Here is a 25,019-nt window from a genome sequence, read left to right as displayed (position 1 = left end):
CCCGGATGGACACCCTTTTATAGACGTTGGGAGGCCCGCGCCTGCGCCCTTGCGCCACCGTGCCGGGGCACGTTGGGAAATGTAGTCTTTCGCGGTGTCCCTCCCGGCTTGGGCGCCCTATACCCAGCCTATTGCCGACAGCTCTCCTTGTTCATGTGCTGCTTGTCACAGCCACCTCCTACCTACGCTGATTGCAATATATTATGTAAAATATTTGCTGCAAATAGTGTGTAAACCAAGGACTAGAGATAGTATTATTACCATGGCTAACATAAAATTGTACTCTTGGTTAGTATGTATTGTCATAGTTAATTATCTTTTTCTTTCCGTATTAAACAAAATACATAGCAAGTCCTGATCCAGGGTTTGCACCCGAAAATATCGACAACTTCTCCCCCCCCCCCCCCCCCCCCCCCCCCCCCCCCCCCCCCCCCCCCCCCCCCCCCCCCCCAGATGCTGCTCGACCCACTGAGTTCCTGCAGCAGATTGTTTGTTGATACGTAGCAACAGTCGGGCAGAAACATCCTACAAAGAGGTAGAAATGAAAATTAAGGGAAATGTTAACTATCGTCAAGACCCTAAATTGTCTTCTTTTTACAGGCTGCTGTCAAATATGCATTGCCAGCATTTGTTCATTTTGACGTAAACGTGGGTCACTCTGTTTTTAAAGAGCACATGATGTGCATCAGAGGAATATCTCCAATCTCTTTGATTGATCTCATAGACTTGATTTTGGACTGTATAAGCCTTGGATGTGATTTAAAAGCTAAGTCAAAAATTTTAATTCAAGAACTGATATCCCAAATAAATATGGCTTTGAAAGAGGATTTCTCAAGCCCATAATTTTGTTTCAGCTAAATGATTATCTGGCTATCATTGATCACAGAGGATAAATGGAGAAAAAGAATGCTGAGATTAGACATTTGAAAGAGGTGGCCATGGAGATAGTGAAAACTATCCTCCAACGCTTTACAGATCCTGGAATATTTCCTGTGGATTTGGAGAGTAGAAAATGTACATTGAGTATTTAAAAGAGGAAGAGAGAAAACAGGGAACTATCAACCCCCTGGCATGATATGAATATTTGGGAAATTGCTGAAATCTATAACAGAGGATCTGATATAATGACAGAAAATAACAATATGATTAAACAGAGTCAACGTGGACTTTTGAATGGGAAATCATGTTTGACTGATCTGTTGGAGTTCTTTGAAGTATCAAGTAGATCAGATAGGGAGGAACCAGTGGACGTAGTGTTTTTGGATTTCAGAAAGTCTTTCAATAAGGAGGGTAGTGAACAAGTTTGGGGTCATAGAATTGGAGGTAATACACCAAAATGGATTGCAATTTGGTTGAAAGATAGAAAACAAGAGTGTGAATAAATGGGTCTTTCTCAGGTTGGAAGGCTGTGACAAATTAAATCCTGATTTAAATCCAAATTAAATCCTGATTTAATTTCAGGATTGAAATTAGAAGAAATTTCTTTACTTAGATTATAATGGATCTTTGGAATATTCTGCCAAAGAGGGTTGTTGAGGCACAGAATATATTCTAGGCAGAGACTGATAATTTTTTAGATAATAAGAATCAAAGCATGTGGAGTTAGTTCAGGAAATTGGTGTTGAGGTAAAAGATCTGCCATTATCTTATTGAATGGTGTAACAAGCATGAGGGGTTGAATAGCCTACACCTGCTTATATTTCCTAAGTTATTTTGTTCTTATGTTCAGAGTTTCAGGTCAATGGTGCCAAATTCTGATGCAAGGTTGTTTACCAGAAATATTAATTGTTTCTCATCAGATGCTGCCTGAACTATTTCCAGCATTTTCTGTTTTCATAAGCAGTGAACTGGATGTATGGTTTAAAAAAAAGCTCAACATTAGTCTAAACACTTTAGTAGGCATCTAGATATTCTCAGCTTTCTGCTGGCAAAGGCAATGTTGATTTATGCATACACATTCCCACAATCTGGTACTCATCTGTTGTTATAGATCCTCCTTCCCGTTTGCAGAACACATGAGAAACTAAATAGCAAATGCAAAAGCAGATCGTTCAATACCTTTTGGCCTACCCCTGGCAGCCTGCCCAATTAAAGCCTACCATTTGGCAGAGTATTGCAAATTCACTTCGTTGGACAGCAGGCACTCGGTGCCTTTTGTGCTTGACCTGAAAGTTTGGTTTTCTTGGCAACTTGATTTCAGTTTGATTTGATTCTCAGGAAAGATCATCATGAAACATGGACTCTGTTTCTCTCTCCATGGATGACACCTAAAAGTGCTGAATGATTCCAGTCTGTTCTGTTTCTATTTCACATTTCGACCCTCTGCAGCACTTTGCATTTGGTTTTGGTTTGGTTCCTGAACCTGGGAGGCGAGGTCCCACGTGACCGTCGGCGGCCGCTGGTTGCCCCGGAGGTGGAACCGAGGTCGCTAGTAAGATGGCTGTTGGCAGGTTGCGGTGGTTGCTGGCGGCCGACCGCCGGGCCGGGGCGGCTTTCTTTTCCTACTGCCGGACGTTTGCACCGTGTGTTTCTGTCAGAGCTCATTCCGGCGGCGCCGAGCAAAAGCAGACTCACTTCGGATTCGAGACTGTGGCCGAGTCGGAGAAGGCGGAGAGAGGTGCGAGGGCGGGAGGCTGGGGCTGCGCTGGGAAGGTCCCTGAGGCCGGCAGGTAACTGCTGAGTCTGTGCTGTCCTCCCCAGCCTTCTGCTGTCACCGCGGCATTGGTGGGAGGGAGCATTCCGTCGGGCCGACCGGGAACGTCCCAAGTTTCGGCTGATCCAAGCGGTGCTGCAGATGCAGGCTGCTGTAATTAACGGTTTTGGGTTGGTTAAAGGCTAATTAACTAAGAAGCCTCTGCCCGATTGTTGTCCAGACTTGGAGTCATAGACCAATACGTCCTTCGCCCAACCAGTCCGTTCCCGACCACGGTGCCCACCCAGCTAGTCCCTATTTCCTGCGTTCTGCCCATATCCCTCTCAGCCTCGCCACAAACTTACTGATCAAGCCCTGTGCATTTGCATCCAATCATTTGTATAAATAACGAATAACAGTCCCAGCACTGATCCCTGCAGCACACCACTAGTCACTGGCCTCCATTCTGAGAAATAACCTTCAACCACCACCCTCTGCTTCCTACCTCCAAGCCAATTTTGTATCCACCCATGTACCTTAAGCCACAATTATTTTCTCCTTTGTTAAAATGCTTTGGATTGAGGCACAGCCTAACCTAGTACCATACAGCTCAGCTAAAAAGGTACCAGAAGACCAGTAAACCCTAAAGGATGAGATAGGAAGAGAAATTCGTTTTATTCTAGATAAAATGGTAGCTCTAGTATTTAAAATGTGGTTGTCATGGTGGTTTATACTGAGCAGATAATTCGATAACGTATGTATTACCCACTGTAGATAGAATGCATCATTGGTTGCTGAGACCGGTAGGAAATTAGTGACAGCTTCACCCAAAATCTTTCACTCTGTCAAGTATGTTGCAGTAGTGCCATAAGACTGGAAGAATGCAAATATTATACTTTTTTTTCTTAAACAGAAAAGGAAATGGAAGAATTAAGAGTTGCCTTTCAGCGTAATATTCTAAGACAAAATCTATTGTTCGGACATGCAAAGGTTATTAAATGATACAAACACAGATTTGTTAAATGCAAATTATGACCGACTAACTCGATGGAGATACCTTCCCCTCTTCTGGAAATTTGTGAAGATGTTAAAATTCCTTCACAATAGACAGGGAATTCTGGTGGCCTACCTTCTATTCCTTCACCACTGAAATGAATGTTAACTAATTCTATATTTCATTAATATTTGTAGATGTTATTTTATGTATAATTGCTCCCAACTTTGCCAACACAACCACTGCACCACGCATGTTTAGTTCACTCAGCATTTTGTAGCAGTTCTTGGATATAAATGCAAGTTTCTTTTGTCCTCAAAAGCAGTTTAATACAGCTACCATATATGATCTTCATTATGAAATTTATTTTATTTGCAGTTTACAAAGTGTTTAAAAATGTTGCTGAGAAATATGATGTAATGAACGATGCCATGAGCTTTGGCATCCACAGGTTGTGGAAAGATGCACTTCTTCATAAAATGAACCCACTGCCTGGAACAAAATTGCTTGATGTCGCTGGCGGGACAGGTACAGTAATTAATCAGAACTTTGCCTAAGCGTCCTGTACTATTAATGTAATTTGAAGGTTCTGAAAGTCTTGAACTGGTTGTTTCTCTCCCAGCCCCACCAACCCTTGTTTTGCCAGTCTCTTTCAAAAAAAATCTTGGACATTAAGTTTTAAACAAGCAAGAAAAATAATTGCCATTCTCCACTGTATGATATTTATTGTGCTATTGAACATGGTACTGAATAGCTTAATCAGTGAGAGAAAGTGAAAAGGCACCAATTGATCTATTATTATACATTCAGAAATAAATTGATTATCAGTTAGATGTGATTTGTATAACAACTTGAAATAAAAAGGCAGTATGGGTATTGTTGAAGATTAACTCTTTGATCAACTTTTTTGAGTATGTGTTAACCCAGATGAATTATACTAATCTCAATAACATGATTTGCCTTTAATTCCATAAAGTCTTTTACTGTGGATCCACATGAGGTAATTCATTAAATTCAAGATATGGGAGTAAACAATTGGAATAGATAGGAAACTGGCTGAAGTGCAAGAAACAGCATATGTTTGTTAGGGGAGTTGTGCTAAAGTCTGAAGATTGACCTGGCATGTTTGGATTCATGCTGAAGCAATCCAGTTTCAGAAGTTCAATGTTAAAATAGGGAAAATGGTTCTAATGGGGCAATGAGGCAGCTCATGGAAAAAAAATTACAGAATGAATTGAAAAGGATGTTCAAATGGACAAAATGATGGGAGGTATAATTTAATGCATTGCTGTATGTGGTGGAGTAGGAAGAGAAATTCTCTATGAATATTTAGTGAAATAGCAAAGAGAGTTGGGAGAGCTTGGACTCTTTGGACATCATGAAATATTTCCAGCTAATTCAAAGAACTCACTCAGAAAGGGAATAGAATGTGAAATTTCATCGCGATCTGAATGGCTTCCCTCCTATGCTAAGGGAGGTTGCCATGAGATAGCAGACTTGCTGTAAACTTCCAGTTTTCCATAGAAACAGTGAGGTCCTAGAGGATTGGAAAGTGTCCAGGAGGGGTGTAAAAATACACCTAGAAATATAGGTACTTTACTTTAACATTAGTGGTGGTTTAGCTTTCAGAGATGATAATGGGGGGTAGGGGGGGAGGAATAACTGGTACCTGGAGATGTTTGAGCCAATTGAGGAGAGCCAGCACAAATTTGTAAAAAGCAGATAATGACCGAGCAGCCTAATTGAATGCTTTTCAAGAAGTAAGAAAAGGTTACTGAAGAGAAAGTGGTGGGTGCTGTTCACCACATGCATATGGATTTTAAGGGAGCACTTGAAGTATCATATAAAGATTGGTTGACACAACTAGGATTCTGGAAAAAGAAATTTGCTATCACCTTGGATAAAATTGGCTTAAGCACAGAAAACAGCATTTTATGGTAAATTGTTTTTAAAGACTGGAAGATGATAGATGGTGGTGTTCTCAAGGGTCAATACTAGGAATACTGCTTTTTTGCTATATTGCATGACTAAGGGTAATGTCCTAGGCCCAACCATCTTTAGCTGCTTCATCAATTACTTTTCTTTAATTATTAGATCAGAAGTAGGGATGTTCGCTGATGATCACACAAAGTTCAGCACCATTTGCATTGACTCGGATAATGAAGCAGTCTACATCCAAATGCAGCAAGACCTTGATGATATCCAGGCCTGGGCTGATAGGTGGCAAGTAATACTCGCACCGCACAAGTACCGGGCAAAGACATTATCCAACCAGAGAAAATCCACCTATCTCCCCCTGACGTTCTGTGGCATTATCTGAGTCCCCCACTATCAATATCCTGGGGGTTACCTTTGATCAGAAACTGAACTGGAGTAGCCATATACACAATGTGGCTACAAGAGCAGGTCAGAAGCTAGTAATTCTGTAACGAGTAACTCCCCAAAGCCTGTCCACCATCTACAAGACTCAAGTCAAGAGTGTGATAGAATATTCTCCACTTTCCTGGATCAGTGCACCTCCAACAACACTCAAGAAGCTTGACGCCATACAGGACACAGCAGCTCGCATGATAGGCACCCCATCCACAGTCATCCACTCACTCCACCACTGAAGCACAGTAGCAGCAGTTTGTACCATCTACAGAATGCACTGCAGCAACTCACCAAGACTCCTTAGACAATGCCTTCCAAACTCACAACCTCTACCAGCTAGAAGGACAAGGGCAGCAAAAAGCATGGGGAACACCATCACCTGGAAGTTGCCCTCCAAGCCACACACCATCCTGACTTGGAAATATATTGCCGTTCCTTCACTGGGTCAAAATCTGGAACACTCTCCCTAATAACATTTTGGGTATACCCACACCTCAAGGACAGCTGTGATTCAAGAGGCAGTTCACTACCACCTTCTCATGGGCAATTAGGGAGGGCAATTAAATGCTGGCTCAGCCTTCGAAGTCCACCTCCCTTGAATGAATATTTTTAAAAAAACTAAGATAGAAAAAATTTCAATACTTACGGATGATATCGAACTTGGGTGGCAAACTGAGTAAACTATAAAAGGACATGGGCTAGCAGAATATGCAGATATGTGGCAGAGGATTGTGATGTTGGAGAAGGAATCTGTAGAGGCACTATTGACTGGAGCACAGTTCTAAAGTATGTGGGAACATAAAGACCTGTGGTTTCATGTGCATAGATCTGAGAAGGAGGAGAGAGAGCTTATAGCAAATTGGATGGGCTTTATAGGTAGAGGTATGGAGTACCAAAGTGTGGAAGTTCTGTGGAACCTTTATAAAGCAGGGTTGTATTGAGAGGGTACAGAGGAGATTTCCCAGAATGGTTCCTGAGATGAGAGATTTTAGCAAAGGAGGTTCAGAGGAGATGTGATAGATGTAGACAAAAACTGTTCCAATTTAGCTTGTTGGCCTGACCATTCCAATATAGTCTTAATGGACCTTCTACCCTACAGATTCAAAATTCTACTGCCCATATCCAGACTCCTCCAAACCCTGAGATAGGTGCCTTGCAGTAGACTCAGTTGAGTAAAATCTTCACTTTAAAACTCAGTTGTTTCTTCCAAAGTCCTTCTCTGGCCTTATAATATTTCTATGAATTGCCTTGTCGCATTTTACAGTAAAACTCCAATAATCCACCATGGGACTAATCGGGAATCCCAATGGTCTGGCATCTGGTCCACCAGCTGATCGGCCTGTCTGTGCGTTCCCCTGCAATTCGTTGGGACCTCTGGAAAGATGCTGTGTAACACCTTAAAAATACAACTGAATTATGTTTGTTAGGCTATTAATGGAATAGCATTCAATAATCCGGAAAAACTGCCAGACTGACATTACCAATGTCCCAGATTATTGGAGTTTTACTGTATTACGTTAAAGATGTGAGGTAAAGGCGTATTGTTGGTTTAGGGAAGGCATTAAAATGTATTAAGTTAAACAAGCTATACTCCTTTTGATATTTTACATTACAAACAAGCTCATTGCCAACTTAATAGTGATTGTGGTGTAAATATGAAGTTTTTATTTGCTGAAATTGCCAGAAACACATTAGGTCAGATAATATCTGTGAAAAGAAAAACAGTTAACATTTCAGGTTTAAAAACCTTTCACTAGATTTCCAGATCTGCAGATTTTTTGATTTTTCAAGAATTTTTAACTGTTTGAATTTGTTATTCCTGATTTGAGTTGAGGGACAAATGTTCCAGCTGCAGCATCCTCAGGCCTACTGCGCATAAACCTACCAAAACTGTACCAGATCTCCTTGGTGCTCAGCATTTGTATTTTGTGGTCTACTTGTCAAATCTGAATGTGTCTTTTTAGAAAACGGGGTTGTTGACAGTTATCTGTTAAGTGCCTCATGGAGGTGATTCACAGTTTATTTTCAGATAACCTGTTGTTGAAGTGTCATCATATTGTGGCATGTAATATGCCAACATCGGTTATTTTATCTTGTATTTATAATGACAGCAAAGGAGGTCATTTGGCCCATCAGGTCCATGACTGCTCACAGAGAGGCAGTCATTTGTCCCATTCCCCTCTCTCGTTATTTCCCTGTACCCCTACGACTTATTCTCTTCCATGTCTTCCATCAACTCCCTATTTGGTTCTTTTTGCCCTTGACCTACAAGGAGTAATTTTGAGTAAATTAACTTACCAGTACATTTTGGGAAGTCCAAGGAAACAGCAGCACTGGGGGTACCACACATTTCATACAGGGGGTACTTCAGTACTGCACACCATGCAGTAATAGAGTATGCAATGTATTGTAATTTTGATTCCATACAAATTCTGAAACTGCATACAGTATTATCTAGCTACAGAGAGAATGCATGTTACTTAATTGCAGGCATGCTAGGAAACATTTCTTTTGAGTCCTCCTTCTCCCTGCTCTTTTCCTTTTTCTCTTGCATGATTTTGTAATTATTCTTCACTCTCCAGAGCCTTGTCCAATTGGTGATATTTCCATGTACTTAACCTCGTATCATATTGCTTTCTGAGCTTTACCATGCCTTCGTCTGAGGTCTACACTTTCAGCAGGGGAGACTGATTAGGACAAAAGTGTGAAATTTTCTCCCCCCCTATCACTTCCCCAGTACATATATACTACAGTCAACTGAGATCAGCAATGGCTTTTCTATAATTGCTCCAATTTGGTCCAGCCAACATCAGGGTAGATGTACTGAAATTAGCAATGATGTTTTCAAATAACAGCAACTTCATTCCTGTGATTTATAGTCTACTTTGAAGCTGTTTGACTTGGCTTGCAGTTATTTCTATTATTGAACATCACCTGGGTAAAAAGCTATAGGTCCTTGTGTGAAGAACAGTGAGGCATTGGAAAGCAGTGGGACCCTAAGGACTAGCACTCTGGCAAGAGTTACCATAGTAGGAAGAGAAACTGTTTATTTTATAGTGTGTGTTGATAAATGCAATGTGAATATTGTTAAGAGAAAATGATATACAAATTTCCACTGGGTTTGATTAACTCTTTCTGTTCCTATGATATTTTACATTCTTATTGTTGACAGTTGGTTTAACTAGTTGCCCAATGTCACATTGGCTTTAAATTCTACAGTAGTATGAAAGTATCTCATCGCTGTTCTGAGTAAAATATGTTGTGAATTTAAATTATGGGTAATTAGATTAGCCTGATGGGCTGACTTCTTCTGAAGTGCTGTTTCTTGGTGGGTCAACTGCTTTTCCTTAACTGTTTCCTTCATGTATGAACCTGAAGAGTACCAGGAAGCTTTTTGTTGAGGGAACATCACGAGTCAATACTCTCTGCTGGGTCAACACCCAAGTCAATACTCTCTGCTGAAAGTACATTGATTCAGCAGACAATGTTGGACAGCAGTCAGGAATGCTCTATAAAACTCTGGTTAGACCACACTCAGAGTACTGTATCCAGTTCTGGTCGCCTCATTATAGGAAGGATGTGGAAGCGTTGGAAAGGGTGCAGAGGAGATTTACCAGGATGCTGCCTGGTTTAGAGAGTATGCATTATGAGGAGAGACTAAGGGAGCTGGGGCTTTACTCTTTGGAGAGAAGGAGGATGAGAGGAGACATGATAGAGGTGTACAAAATATTGAGAGGAATAGATAGAGTGGACAGCCAGCGCCTCTCCCAGGGCACCAATGCTCAATACAAGAGAGCATGGCTTTAAAGTAATGGGTGGGAAGTTCAAGGGAGATATCAGAGGAAGGTTTTTTACCCAGAGAGTGGTGGGGGCATGGAATGTGCTGCCTGGGGTGGTGGTGGAGGCAGGTACATTGGTCATATTCAAGAGATTACTAGTAAGCATATGGAGGAATTTAAAATAGGTTTGTGGGAGGAAGGGGTTAGATAGTCTTTGGCGAGGTTTAAGGGTCGGCACAACATTGTGGGCCAAAGGGCCTGTATTGTGCTGTACTGTTCTATGAATGGCTAATATTTAATTTATTATTTTACTCTCCACCATGCTCCCCATCCAGTTGCCTTATTGTGTCCCTATTACTGTGATACAGGTTATTTAACTCTGCATGATTTGAAGATTATATCTGGGACTTTCTTGCTGCATAGCTCTACCTCAGAGGGCAGTGTGCTTTACGGCTACAACATTGGGAGGATTATAAAAGAACTAAAAAATGCTTTGTATTTCTTCAGGAGACATTGCCTTCAGGTTTATGGATTATGTAAGATCACAGCAGGAAAGACAAAGTCGGCAAGCAATGAAACTTTACCAGAGTCCTTCATGGCAACAAATCAATGATGCTTATCAACAGCAAAAGGAATCTGATTCAGATTTGGAATCAAAGGCAGTTGTCTGTGATATTAATAAGGAAATGTTGAAGGTTGGAAAACAAAAGGCAGAACGGTTGAACTATACAGAAGGTAATGTGTATTTAAATCTGCGGATTTCCCCTCTTTTTTTCTCCCCCCCCCCCCCCCCCCCACCCGATGGATGTGAGATGAAAAGCTATTGGGAACAAACAATTATCCCAATTCTGGTGGATTGAAGAGAGATTGAAATCCTGAATATTAATTCTCCTTCAGCAGCCAGAAGGAACATTTACTTTAATGTAAGAGTGCTCAGTTCCTGTTTTAGAGTTAGTAAATTGCACAATAATGGAGAAAGATGTGATAGGGAGTGGCTAGAGGTAAGAGAGGGATCAACTTTTGGACCACAACCATATTTTTGTATTCTGTCTTTGAGCGTGAGTGGTTCTGGAAGGCCCTTCTGAAGGAATATGGGGATAGAGCAGGAATTGATGTTCAAAGTAGATCAGGCAAGATCATCTTGAATGTCAGAGTAGGTGAGAGGGTACAAAAGGCCTCCTCTTGCTCCTGTTCGTTGTGATTTGTATGCAACTAGAAGCAACATTCAAAAATGACATTATTTTCACTTTTGCAGAGGTTTACTGTTTTTCCATCATCAATAAAACATTTTAGTCATCCTGAAGACGAATAGACTGTGGACAAATCAATATCTAACGTGTCAAGGTTGGTTCATTGGCTATTTTCTGTACTCAATTATTTTAAATATCACTGCTTTTATACCAAACATTTATGGAAATACAAATGTTTGGCATGATAGCAGTGATATTTAATATAACTGGCTCAGCAACCATTTCCTATAACTAATCTTGACGTAAATGTGATGCTAATTTGTCCAAGGCCCATTTGTCTTGTGATGATTGGATTTATTGGATTTTTTGGAGATGAGCTTCCATTTGTCCCATCACTGACATTGCCTATTTATGCTTCACTTATGTTGCTGTTCTCCTCCCACAGCTTCACTGCTTCTGAAACCCGCACACATGGCTTTACTTCATCCAAACCTGATCATTCCCTTGCTGCCTGGCCATCCACCCTCCATAAACTCCAACTCATTTAAAATCCTGCTGCCCATATCCACACTCTGCCCAAGTTCCCCTATGTTGGACCCAGTTGACCAAAACCTTCATTTTAAAATTCCAGTCCTTGTTTTCAAGTCCATCCATGGTCTCATAAAATTCCAATGCCAGGCAAGTCCCACATCTATATCACTGCTCTCCTTGCTGACCTACATGGGGTGCCATATAATACAGCCACTTAAATGTTCTGCCATTTGAGTGCCCCCATGACCTCGCCCTTCTGTAATCCCGTCTGACCTCTACAACTCTGCATCCTATTCCACCAATTTCTGGTTTATCTCTTTATCCAAGCATTGTAAGCGTTAATATTTAGCTCTGCCAAAGCCTCTCTTTTCATCTTTGTCTCTCTTTCTCATTCTCTGAACAAGCTTTTCATCATCCTTCATTGTATCTCCCTTTGCTTGGTTTGCCTATTTCTGATTACTTCATGAAATATTCAGAGAGATTTTTCTTCATTGAAGGTGCATAGGGATACTTGTGGCTGAGAAAGATCTTTGGATTACAGTTTATATTGGTATTGGTTTATTATTGTCACTTGTACCGAGGTACAGTGAAAAGCTTGTCTTACAAACCGATTGTACAGGTCAATTCATTACAAAGTGCAGTTACATTGAGTCAGTACAGAGTGCATTGACGTAGTACAGGTAAAAACAATAACAGTATAGAGTAAAAGTGTCACAGCTACAGAGAAAGTGCAGTGCAATAAGGTGTGAGGTCACAACAAGGTAGATCGTGAGGTCATAGTCCATCTCATTGTATAAGGGAACCGTTCAATAGTCTTATCACAGTGGGGTTGAAGCTGTCCTTAAGTCTGGTGGTATGTGCCTTCAGGCTCCTGTATCTTCTACCCGATGGAAGAGGAGAGAAGAGAGAATGTCCCGGGTGGGTGGGGTCTTTGATTATGCTGGCTGCTTCACCAAGACAGCGAGAGGTAAAGAGAGTCCAAGGAGGGGAGGCTGGTGTCCGTGACGCATTGGGCTGTGTCCACAACTCTCTGCAGTTTCTTGCAGTCCTGGGCAGAGCAGTTGCCATACCAAGCTGTGATACATCCAGATAGGATGCTTTCTATGGTGCATCTGTAAAAGTTGGTGAGAGTCAAAGGGGACAAACCAAATTTCTTTAGCCTCCTGAGGAAGTAGAAGCGCTGGTGAGCTTTCTTGGCCATGGCTTCTACGTGATTTGACCAGGACAAGCTGTTGGTGATGTTCACTCCCAGGAACTTGAAGCTCTCAACCCTCTCGACCTCAGCACCATTGATGTAGACAGGTGCATGTACATCGCCCCCTATCCTGAAGTCAATAACCAGCTCTTGTTGTGTTGACATTGAGGGCAAGGTTGTTGTCATGACACCATTCCACTAAGCTCTCTATCTCCTTCCTGTACTCTGACTCATCACTGTTTGAGATACAGCCTACAACAGTGGTATCATCTGCAAATTAAAAAATGGTATATTGGATTGGAAACGTGTACCATTGTGGATACATGTGACTTTGATCGGAATGTTGGCAAGATGGAGCCAGAGCTGGCGACTCGTTGCAAGCTGCTCTCTGCAAATCCATTCATTTACTGTGTTTTGAAGCTGCCTCACTAAGAATGGCAATAGGTTCCCTGTTTTGTCTGCTGACTCGCTTTTTCAAAATGTTTAGACTTCACCCATTTCCCAAAAACTCTCCCCTCCCGTCACTGCTGAAGGATCAACGTTCAAATTCTGTCTGTTTTCCAGTATCTTTGCTCTGTTGATATTCTAATGAGCATAAACTGAGATAAACTTGGTACGGCTCTCGCTTATTGCCCAGGTGTAGAATCCAAAAATTAGATGTCAGAATGAAAACCACAGTTGATTTCTCCTTTCTGCTGAGAGCTGGTTGTGGGGAAAATTGGTTGGAAGGAATATGTTTTGACTAAGGAGATTGTCAAGATACTGTATCTGAATGTTCACACTTGTTTGGTTGGTTGTTCCTTGCAGGCTTGTCCTGGGTGGTGGGAAATGCTGAAGAGTTGCCATTTGATGATGACAAGTTTGATGTTTATACAATTGCTTTTGGAATTAGAAATGTTACACACATTGATCATGTGAGTACCTGCAAAGAATTAACTGTAACTAAGTTGTGATCACTTCTGAAGGGAAGCTTCACTTTGCCACTTTCTTTCTTTCATTTTCCCAATCCAACCGTTGAAAATGCTGAATACTGTTCTGGAGTTAAAGATGAAATGCAATGCATTTTGCCCAATATGTTTACTTCCACCTAGAAAAACAATGTCTCTGTTGCATACAAATTTCCTGTTAGGAGAGTATCCACGGAGGAAACTCTAATATTCAATGTTTTTTCCCTCATCAGGTGCTGCAGGAAGCCTATCGGGTTTTGAAGCCGGGTGGAAGGTTCCTGTGTTTGGAATTCAGCAAAGTACAGAATCCAATCATTTCCAGGTAGTTAGGGTATTTAGTATTAACGAAGGAGAAATAACTGCAGTAAATGAGTAGCGCTGGGGGAAAATTGAAAAGCAAAACTCTCAGTGCTGGAAATCTGAAATAGAAACAAAATGCTGGAGCTACTGAACAGTCGGGCTGTGTCTGTGGAGTGAGAAGTGAAGTTAATGTTTGAGATCAATGGTCTTTCTTGTTTGGATAGGAACTTCCCCGAAGGTGGCAGAACAGGTAGATAGGGGAGTGATCTTGGGTTCCTCTGTTCCTCCGTACTCCCTAGCCATACCATTGTGTATGCCCTACCCTTATTAGACCTCTCCAAAATGCATCACTTCACACTTGATTAAATTCCCTCTGCTATTGCCATGCCTAACGTACCAGCTGATCAATGTCATTCTGTGACCCAAGACTACCCTTTCACCATCTGTAACATCAACTTAAGATGTGGGTGTGAGGATACCAGTATGCTGATGCAGATTCCATCTCATGCTATGCTTTCCCTTTTGTTGGCCTCTCAAAAAGGACAGATATGTGAGCATTTGGGAAATTCCAGTCTGCCGCTGCTGTTACGACTCGATCAAAACAGTTCCCCATAAGATTTGGACCAAATAAGTCACGAAGAAAAGCTTCAAAAAGATCAGGGAACATTCATAATAATCTTCAATCTTCAGGTGGGATATTTTATCATTCCATTTCCACATATAGTTCTGTGCCCCTGGATACCTATTTTAACTCAATTGTAACATGAATTAACAGTTTGTGGGTGGCAGCAAATTCATTGAACACACAGGCTTTGCCTAAAGTAATTTATCACATTGAAATTCCACTTTGAAATTCAGGTGAGTGGTTCCACACTTTCAAAGTTGCTACATGACATGGAGTGATATCTTAACCAACTTATCTAACATAACAAATTTGTTCCTCTTCTGCCCTCTTTTCCCCCCGCCCCCCCCCCCACCCACCAATATCTCTCACTTCTTGCCAGTGCTGTGAAATATGGGGTATGGGTGTTTATCCAATGAAATTCTGTAATGTTTTCTAGTATAATTTCAGTACATCAGTGAACTCTATCTCCCTATTCCAACTTTATCCACCAGTGTTCTTAGTCAATGCATTGTGAAGAAAAAGACAAACTTCCTCTTGGGCTGTAGTTTAACAGCCCTCAAACGTTTCAGCCTTTCTGAATGTCATTTGGCTCTTTAGCCACATTTGGTAATTTTTCATATCTCCATCTTTCCTGATTTCTGATCCCATTTTATCATCTACTTGATGAAGGGTCTTGGCCCGAAACATCAACTGTTTATTTCCCTCCATAGATGCTGCCTGACCTGCTGAGTTCCTCCAGCACTTTTTGTGTATTGCTCCAGATTCCAGCACCCGCAGAATTTCTTGTGTCTCTGTTATCGTCTAATTTGGCAGAGACCTTGAAGATCATCCACCTGTTGTGTAGTTTCAGCTACTCGCCAGACAAACCAATCCTGCTTTGTAAAACATTTTCCTAACATTGCAGTTTTTGATTTTGGGACTTAATTAAGTTTGTGGTTGTACCTGTTTTCTTTTACCCAGGCTTTATAATTTATACAGTTTTCAAGTGATACCTGTACTGGGTGAGGTCATTGCTGCTGACTGGAAATCCTACCAGTACCTGGTGGAAAGCATCCAGCGTTTTCCTGATCAGGTAATATTTTAAAGCCATCATACTCAAATGCTCACAAAACCTGCTTGTCTGATTTGCATTTAGTCTTGGAACTATTGACTTGTGTGTAGATGTGGCTCTAACTAAAATACTGCTTGATGCCTGGTTATTTAAAGCTGGTGATGATTGCAGTTTTAATTATATTTTGCACTGTATAATTTAGATTACACTGGTCTTAAGCAAATTTCAGTGGAGGACTGAGGCTGACTATCCAAAGGTAGAAATGTTGTTACTAATCAGTGCTTTTCCCATCTTTTCCTGAGCTAGTTGTAAGCTATTCCACTGCTTATCATTAAGAGCTTTCATTTTTATTCCACATTTCACCAATGTGATATTTCCAAACTATACTACAGCCAATGAAGTTATGGTATGTAATCACTATATAATGTACGAAATGTGTCAGCCAATTTGGCCTAAGTGGGGTCCTGGGGACAGCAGTGATGAAATGACTAGATAATCTATGGTATAGGTTGAGGGATTCTAGGGCCTCACTATTCTTTGGATGGTGCTACAGGGTCCTTTACCCCGTATAGGGCAGAATAGCCCTCTGTTTAATATCATTTGCAAGACAACACCTTCAATGCAGTGCTTTCTCTCTACTGTGTTGACCTTGAACATGTACTAAAGTCTGTGGAGTAAAGGCTCAATTTTCTAACTCTGAGGTGGGAGTGCCACCATTGAGCACAGTTGGCAATTTTTTTTATTGTCCATATCAATACTGTGTCCAACTTTCTTGCACATCTTCCAGCTGAGTTATAGTCTCACAAGCTCACATTCCAGATTGGGTGTATGTTTTTTTTTGTTGAACAGGAGCTGAGTCTCCATTCTCAGGCTTTCACTTGCGTCTTTTTATTTCCAGGAAGAGTTCAAAGAAATGATTGAGGACACTGGGTTTTACAAGGTGGAATATAGCAACTTGACCATGGGGATTGTGGCTGTTCACTCCGGATTTAAGCTCTGAATTTGAAGTGACTGAAAGAAAATCAAGATGCACAATCACAGAAAATGTATTTACATGCATACTGCTTTGGTGCAGAAATAGTCGCAGATATATTTCAGTGAGTTAATTATCTACTAGCAGCCACAGAGTTCGTTGGTAAAATTTAATAGGGTTGTACCTCAACATCATTTAATTGTATTATGCTTGTTTTGTAGTATAATGGTGCAGGTACATCTTATCTGCTGTAGTTTTGTATAATTTTCCTCTGTGAGGATGTGCTTTCTGGTATCATTGACGTAGTACCACTAATTGGTTCAAAAATGCCTGGGGCATAAAGGGACATTTGGCACAGGCATCTAAGCTTTGGAAACAATCAGATTGTTATTAAAATGACACAAGTTCAGAGATGTTTTAATATCAAGGATCCCAGCAGTAAAAAGTTGTATATTGGCCACAAATTTATTTCACACAAGGACACCTTAAAGATTTTTCAAAGCAATTGTCCATCACTTCTCTTTCTCTGCACCTGATATCCTATAACAAAAATTATAGAAACAAAATGAGACACCAATAAGGTTCCTCTTATTAACACAATTAATTTAACCCGTATTAGTGATCTGAGGAGATAGAGGCTGGCTTTGAGTTCCACTGGCCTTAAAGGGAGACTCCCCTTGACACTAAAATTACATTGTTATAAATTACAATAACCAACAGGTTGGTGGTGTAACTAGAAATGATAGTGAGTCAGTCACTCCTTTTTAAATTTAGTCAAACCTGTGAGTGTACTTAGTCTTGCAAACTGGCATTTTTCTGATGTTGTGCATAGTGAATTTGCCTTGCAGCATTGACTGAAAGTACTTGTATACTTTATTGGTGGAATAAGATGTTTTGATTTTTTTTTAAGGACTTGCATATGTTCTTGGAATGGCAAGTGATTTCTGCAACTGTACTTTATCTCTCTCCCCAGACTCAATTTTTGATCCTCTGTTGAGCGATTCCAATGCTGGGTAATGGCCCACAGTGCATCATAGATGTGTAGCGTGGTGCTGATTTACCTGTCCTTGGTCACAGTGCTGGTTCCACACTTCATGATGGAACAAGTCATCACAATATGGATTGGAGTTTGTCTTCGCATAACTAATTCCATCATGGATTGTCTTATCTGCAGCAGTTGGGTGAGGGTGGGATAAAAGTGTGTAACTCCACTATGGTTTCCTCACCACCTAATGGAGGCCCAGTCTAGTAGTCTGATAAAGTTTGAAAGAAATGTTTGCTAGATGTCATGAGCATGCATGTAAAAACTGACCTTGTATCTGCGTAGGTTATCACCTTGAGGGAGCATGTAATACTGGAGCAGGACAATGGATTTTCTTTAGTGGGTCAGTATGAATGCAAATCCATAAACTCCTCACTTTTGTATCTTCTCTATTTCATTTCAAGACACTACCACCATAGCTGCCATCTATTTTGTGTGATCAGCATTAGAGTTCTAATTGTTTTAACTCTTGAGATTATGTCCCTGACCACTTCCAGAAAATTTTCATTGCATTAATCCCTCTCAGAACTTCTGTGTTTCATTGAAATCGCTTCTGGTTTTAAACTTCAGAGAATATGGGATTATTCTGCTCACTTTCTCCTTATTAGAAAGTGCTCTCCAGGGTCAATTTATTGCACCCCTAACTGTATCCTTCCTTATGGAAATGGGTGCTGCTATCCCCCACCCTTCTCATAGCCCTGAAAGATGATCTTATTCAGGCCTGAAAAATTGCAGATGGCTTCGGTAAACTGTTGGCTACAATTTTTGAATAGGGACTTGATATTTTAACACTCAGTAATGAATAGGTCTCAAATCTAATGAACGTTAACATTTTTTGTAGCAGTCCAGACAAAATGGACTTAATGGATAGTTTCTCTTCACCAATTTGTATTGCAGTCAGTCAAACATTTCATTTTGTCATCCTTGAAAAGATGATAAATGTAATGCTGACAGATTGACAAAGAATTTACTGATGACTAGGTTTTGTGGTGTGACTGCTGTATTCCTTTTTATGAAATGGTTGTTTCATAAAAGGCAATTCTGAATCATCCAGTTAATAAATAAATTATTTGGTTTTTGTGCATAAAGCATAGAAAGTAGTTTCAAATCATCCTTGAGCATAATCCTTGCGATGGATTTCTGATTAATTTATTGGCATCAATCCAACTTTGATCTTGTGTTTTGCTGATCAATGACCTCTATACCTGAATATCATGTTCACAAATTTGTAACTTGTTTCATCAAATTGCTAAAATCTCTTGTTTAATCATATTTAATTAGTACTATCAAAATTTTCCTGAATCAAAAGCTTTTATAGAGACACTGAAAATGATTATCCACAATTGTTTACAGGGTGACTGCCAAATACCAGCATGACTAAACATCAAAATTGTTCAAAATCATGATGCATAGACTCTGGGAACGATTTAAGTTTCCAAAGTGGTTAGGTAAATATATAGCAGTAAGCTCTCAATGATAGATTTAAGACACCTTCTGAATTTCAGAATATTGAGAGATAAAGAGCCTGCAGACCTCTTATTTTAAAACTGTTCCAAAATTCAGTTTTCAAGAGATGCCTGATCATGTTCAGTGGCAGTGGTTGTTCCTGTAAGCTGATCTCTCGTCCCTTGCATGCCAGCACTGACTCGTTGTCCAATATCTACCTGTACAATAGTGACCCAGGGGATAGAATTTCTGCTCATTAATTGGATATTGTGTCTTTGTCACTTTCCTTCGTATGTGCTTTACCACTCATTCACAGGCTGCAGTTTGCACTTTCAAAAAAAAAAGTGACTTTTTTTTCACTAAACAGCAAGTGATTATATACAGCAATAATAATGGATACATTGAATTCTACGTAAAACTTGTTTATTCATTATTGAATAAAAATGCTACATTTCTCAATATTATTGTGTTATTATATGGATTAAAGCAAAATGACTTGTAACTGGCTTGTAGCTTTAGCTAGAATAGTCTGCCCTACGAGCTTTCTGCTGAAAATCTGACCTGTGTGTTTCTTAAATTGGGAGAGAGAGCATAGGGGTAGGGGAGCTACAGAAGGACTGGGCATACCCCCTTTTAACCTATTAGCATTGCAGTCTTTACACGTGAGCTTCCAGGAGCCAGACTTCCCGATAAAGGGAGTTTTTGTGAATTACTGAGACTTTCTAAAAATAATACTTAAAAATAAAGAGCTATAAATACTTGGCAGCTTCAATGGGGAGAGATACAGAGCTGACATTTTGGGTTAATGGCTACTCATCAAAACTTGTTTTTGGAGAAGTAACTGCAATGTGCACTACTAGAATTTTCTTTGTATTAAAATCACATAATGTACTTGCCTACCAGTTCTCTTGCAGAATCTATGAACAAGCTCAAGTGTTAGGAAAATAAGACTTCTGCAGGGTGTTATCTCTGTCAAAGGGCTACATATGCTGCATTTCAAAGAAATTCACCCTAACTGTACAAACTGCCATGATTTTGATTATATTTGCTAGACCATTTCAAAGGATAGTATAAGGTCAAATACATCAGTGTGCAGTCCTACATAGGCCAGAGTAGGCAAGGATGGCAGATTTTTAAGGATATCAGTGAACCAGTAGGGTTTTTAAAGAATATACAAGCCCAATTTCATGATCCATTAGCAATTTTATTACTGACACTTGCTTTTTAATCAGATTTACTTCAGCCACTGTTAGGATTCAAACTCGTGGCTCCAGATTAATCCAGACCTTCCCATGGGAGGAGGTCATGTCCAGCCTGACCTACTGGGCACATCTTCCTGCTCTGCATTCTTTTGTCCATGTATCGCTCTCTAACTGTTCCCATTCAATTATTGCAGATAACGTTATTTATAGCTTATCCCCATAGACACACTACTTTTACCCTATCAGAAATATAACCCCCCCCCCCCCGCCGCAAAAAACCTTAAGCTTCACTGGTCCCTTTCCCAGTTCTGACAAAAAGGGGCTTCAGCCTGAAACATTAATTCAGTTTCTTTCTACAGCGGCAGCCTGACCTGAGAATTTCCAGCATTTTCTGTTTTTATATTAAAGGGAATGCTCAGCATTCCTTCATTTTCTAGGTTACTCACCATTATGGCACACAGTTGTGTTTGTCAGTCTAGAAACAAAGGCAGCAGCCATAGGACCCAGAAAGTACAACTATCCTGTGCCAATTTAGTTGTTTGTTTATCTATTGTTCAATGTGGTTGCCAGGTGGCTCCAGTAATGCTAACCATTGCTTTCCCCAAATGCCATTTAATTGGCTGCCAGATAGAACACAAAGAAAATAGCGCTTCAAAATTCTGTGTAAGCCACTGTGTGAAATCAAATTACACAAGGTCTTTTCCTGGGTACGAGCCCTCAGGCAAACACAGTTAAACACCCAAGTCTGAGATTTCTGGACACGTCAGTTATCACCCAGGATTTTGGAAGCTCTACCCTGTCAGATAAGCTGTTTTGTTCAAGTTAAGAACCAAGCCAAATAAATAAAGCATGTGAGACTGGTAATTAGCGAAGTACATAAATGCTGTACCTTGCTCTCTCTCTCTCTGTTTTTCTTTAACCATGATTTAAAGAACTGCATATTCAATTTGACTGACTTAATTGCAAAATGTGCATATAATTAATGCTCCAGTTTGTGTTCGGAGGATTGCTCCATGATCCACCTACGGAAGCATTGTAGCAATACAGCTCTACTTGGCTATTGGTTTTGATATCATTATTGGAATCCCTCAATTTATAATTTGGCTTCAATTTATTCAGGTATCAAAAAAAAATCATCCTTGGTGTACTATGGCTGGCTTTGATGAAAGCCTTTTTCTTTCAGTAATATGACCCACTCAAGTTGCCTGACTGACAATGATACTTCAGTCTTAACAATATAACTTGTTCCACAATGGATGCAGCTTCCTCCTGATACACTTTTATGCCCACTGTAATAAAAGAGACAACTAAATACACTGCAGATCAAGTGACACTGCAAGTGGAATACGATTAGCTGTAATTTGTACTACTTTTACATTTTGAAGAACTCCACGGTAAAGGTTACTTTATGAATAGGCAATGTGTACATATAAATGGAATAATGCATTTTATTCAATTCTTTCAATTATGAAGGGTAGTGATGAAGGCAATGGAGACAATACAAGTTGTATCATTTCAGGTTCATTAAGTGTATTATCAGTAGATTTGAAATGTCAAAAAGGGAAGAGAATAATGTTGTAAAAAATAACCTATTTATTCACATCATTTCTGTCCAGTTATCCATGTTTAGTATTCAACTGAAACAACCATTCCAACTATGCATACCTTGTTCTGGATTTGTACCAACTCAAAAGAATGTTGACTATAAGGATGACAAATTACTAACTAAAATTAGAATACACCTAATCAGGTCATACATTTAGGATGAGTAACCTCAGTGGTAAGTGCACAAGTTCAAGTCTGCAAACATGACCCAAAAAAGGTATTCTAAATAATAAAGTAGAAATAAGACATTGCCACTTTTAAGTGGCTCTCTCTACATCCCTTCTCACTTCATATCAAGCTCCTTCCTAGTAATAATATTCATGAAACTACAAATTCAAGCAAGATTTTTCAAACTATGGCTGTGATGGTGACATTTGCTCTTCATTCTCAAATCATTACTGAAGGCAACAGCCACTGTTATTCTACAATTGGCAATGCATAGCAAGCATGCTTGTGATCAGTCTTCCCTGGGTCACCACAACTTCAAGGAATCAACTTACTAGAAGGTATCCATCACTAAATATTCACTCCTGCCACCAGTACTCTGGGTGCAGTAGTTAAAATACTGGGCTAATAATCCAAAATCTCATCTAATAAGCCAGAGAATATAGTAGTTGTGGAATTTGAATTCAATTCCTTGAGTCTTTTCTTTAAAAATGGTAAAGACAACCATGAAGTTACTAGATTGTGGAAAAGCCCATCGGGTTCACTAATGCTCTTTAGGGGAAGTATGCTGTTCTTACCCAGTCTGATCCACTTCATTTTCACTTGCATCATAACTGCTACAGTATCAAAGCAGACACCAGCTAACATCAAATGAATTTGGACAAAGTCATTCCCAACCCAGACAAAGTTGTGAAGTCTTCCACATGAATACCTGGGGACTGGTGTCAATAGTGAGAGTGCTGACAAACTAGTCAAACAGTATTCTGATAAAGTCATGTTTAGAGGAAAATGTTACAAACAACATGCTGAACTCCCCCAGAATCCCTGGGTACATTGTGCTTGACAAGAGGTGGCTATTCAGTCATATATAGGCAGGAAGGTGTAGCAATGGGAGACTAAAGTTGACTCCAGGTCCCATGAGGTCACAAATCACAAGATCAAATGTGGGCAAGGAAACCTACTAATTCCATTAACCATCACCTAACAAATCAGTGCTCCATGTTGAACCTCAATTGGAAGAAACACTGACAGAGGGACAGAATGTACTTTGGGTAGGGAAATTCAATGTTCATCAACAAGATTGGCTTGGTAGTACTGTCACTGACCAAGCTGTCCAGACCCAGGTTTGCAAAAGCCAGTAAGTGAACCAGTGCAAGGGATAAACTGATTTGAACTCATCCTCACCAATTCACAATAGCATTTTCAGGAGTCACCACTGCCCATGATTTTATCTCAAGGACCATCTCCACACCAGAGCCACCCTCCATTTTGTGCCAGTACATGTTCCTAAATATGATAAACTAGCTAACAGCTCAAAACTAAGCACTCGTGAAATACTGTAGACCATTAGCACCAATGTAATGCACCAAAATTTGTAAATTTAGAGTTAGTATAATCCTTCTCTACCATTTTAATCAAATCTGAGGATCAACCCTAGTTCACCGTCCAGTAGGATTGTAATAGCACCAGACATACCCAAAAATAAGGTGCCAATCTGACAAAGCCACAACACAGAACCACATGCATTCTTAGCAGCACACAAGTGAATTACATTAACTCTGCAGGTCTACCAAATCTAGTCATGAATGGAAGGTGACAACCCTGTCCAAAAAGATGGCAGAGTGCAGTATAAGTGCCAAAAGATGAGACTGAAGCACACGCAAACCACCTTCATCCAGAAGTACTGAATGGATTATCCATCTCAACTTCCTCCCAAGATCACCCTCGTCACTGTAGCCATCTAACAGGCACCTACCTGAAAATTGTCCAGGCATGTCCTGAAACAATATCAGACAATCCAATCAGTCTACTCTCAATCATAAGCGAAGTGATCATCAATATTGCCATCAAGTGGCACTTACCAATAACCTACCCACCAAAGCCAGGCTCGAGTTTTGCCATTTCTGCTTGGTGCAACCTCATCATAGCCTTGATCAAATTATATACCAACAGGGAAATGATGGACCATCAGTAGTGATGACATCAAGGCAGTATTTGACAGTGTGGCATCAAGGAGCCCTAGGTGTGGTTGTTGGAGATCAATCGTGGGTTCCAAGACATCACTGCAGGGCTCAGCTTCAAATACCTTTTTTCCATCACAAGATCAGATGTGGGGATTTTTGCTAATCAGTGTGCAATCTTTGATTCCATTCACAACTCAAAATGCTTGCAGGCATTGACTGCTGCAACAAGGTCTAGACAACATTCAAGCATGGGTCAATAAGTGACAAATAACATGCAGGACAAAATGGGCAAATAGTAACCACGTCCAATGAGAGGGTCTTCCCACAGAGCCTTGACATTTAATAGTCGCCACCATCAGAAACTCCAATGAATCCACAAATACCACTGCTAAAGGGGTGTGTCAGAAGTATTTTAACTCATCTCCTTAAATCACAAAGGATTTTTCAGTCTACAAAAGGCACAACAAGCCAGGATCGTGAAGCATACTCTTGCCTGGATGAGCACAGCTCCAACATTTAAGCTTGATACTATCCAAAACAATTAGTCTGCCTGATAGGATCCCTATTCACCCCTTTAAACTATCAAACCCCTACCACTAGCAAACAATGGCTGCATCATGTACAAAATGCACCGAAACTACTTACCAAGGTTACTCAAAAAAAAACACCCCCAAAACCCATGATCTCTAGCACCAAAAGGACAAGGGCAGGAAGCACATGGAAATATCACTACCTGTAGGTTCTGTTCCAATTCAGAAACCTTCCAGGTCTTTACTGTTTTTTTTGTTGCTGCTGGCTCTTAATTGCTAAACTGCTTACCCGACACTTGGAACGACAGAAGAATGCTGTAGTTCAGGAAAAAAATGCTCACCATTACCTTTCAAGGACAATAACTTATGGTCTTGCCAATGACATCTACATTCCTATAAACAAAAATAGTTAACTAAACCTGCCGGCACAAGGCTGGCCTATATGCAAATCGAGAAATGACATTCAAAAACAAAA

At 40.3% G+C, this 25,019-nt stretch overlaps 1 protein-coding gene across 1 annotated transcript; it reads left to right on the top strand.

Annotated features, from left to right (window-relative positions):
* Nucleotides 1-2,387: 2,387 nt before the first annotated feature.
* Nucleotides 2,388-20,050, top strand: coq5 (coenzyme Q5, methyltransferase). Its single transcript, XM_052031862.1, has 7 exons — nt 2,388-2,617; nt 4,005-4,154; nt 10,286-10,513; nt 13,502-13,608; nt 13,875-13,963; nt 15,527-15,638; nt 16,516-20,050. Exons 1-7 carry the CDS (start codon nt 2,437-2,439, stop codon nt 16,615-16,617), a joined length of 969 nt encoding a protein of 322 aa, XP_051887822.1. The 5' UTR covers nt 2,388-2,436; the 3' UTR covers nt 16,618-20,050.
* Nucleotides 20,051-25,019: the final 4,969 nt, after the last annotated feature.

Source organism: Pristis pectinata, chromosome 17, assembly GCF_009764475.1.
Source record: "Pristis pectinata isolate sPriPec2 chromosome 17, sPriPec2.1.pri, whole genome shotgun sequence".
NCBI classification, from domain to species: Eukaryota; Metazoa; Chordata; class Chondrichthyes; order Rhinopristiformes; family Pristidae; genus Pristis; species Pristis pectinata.
This window is presented reverse-complemented; position numbering and strand designations above follow the sequence as displayed.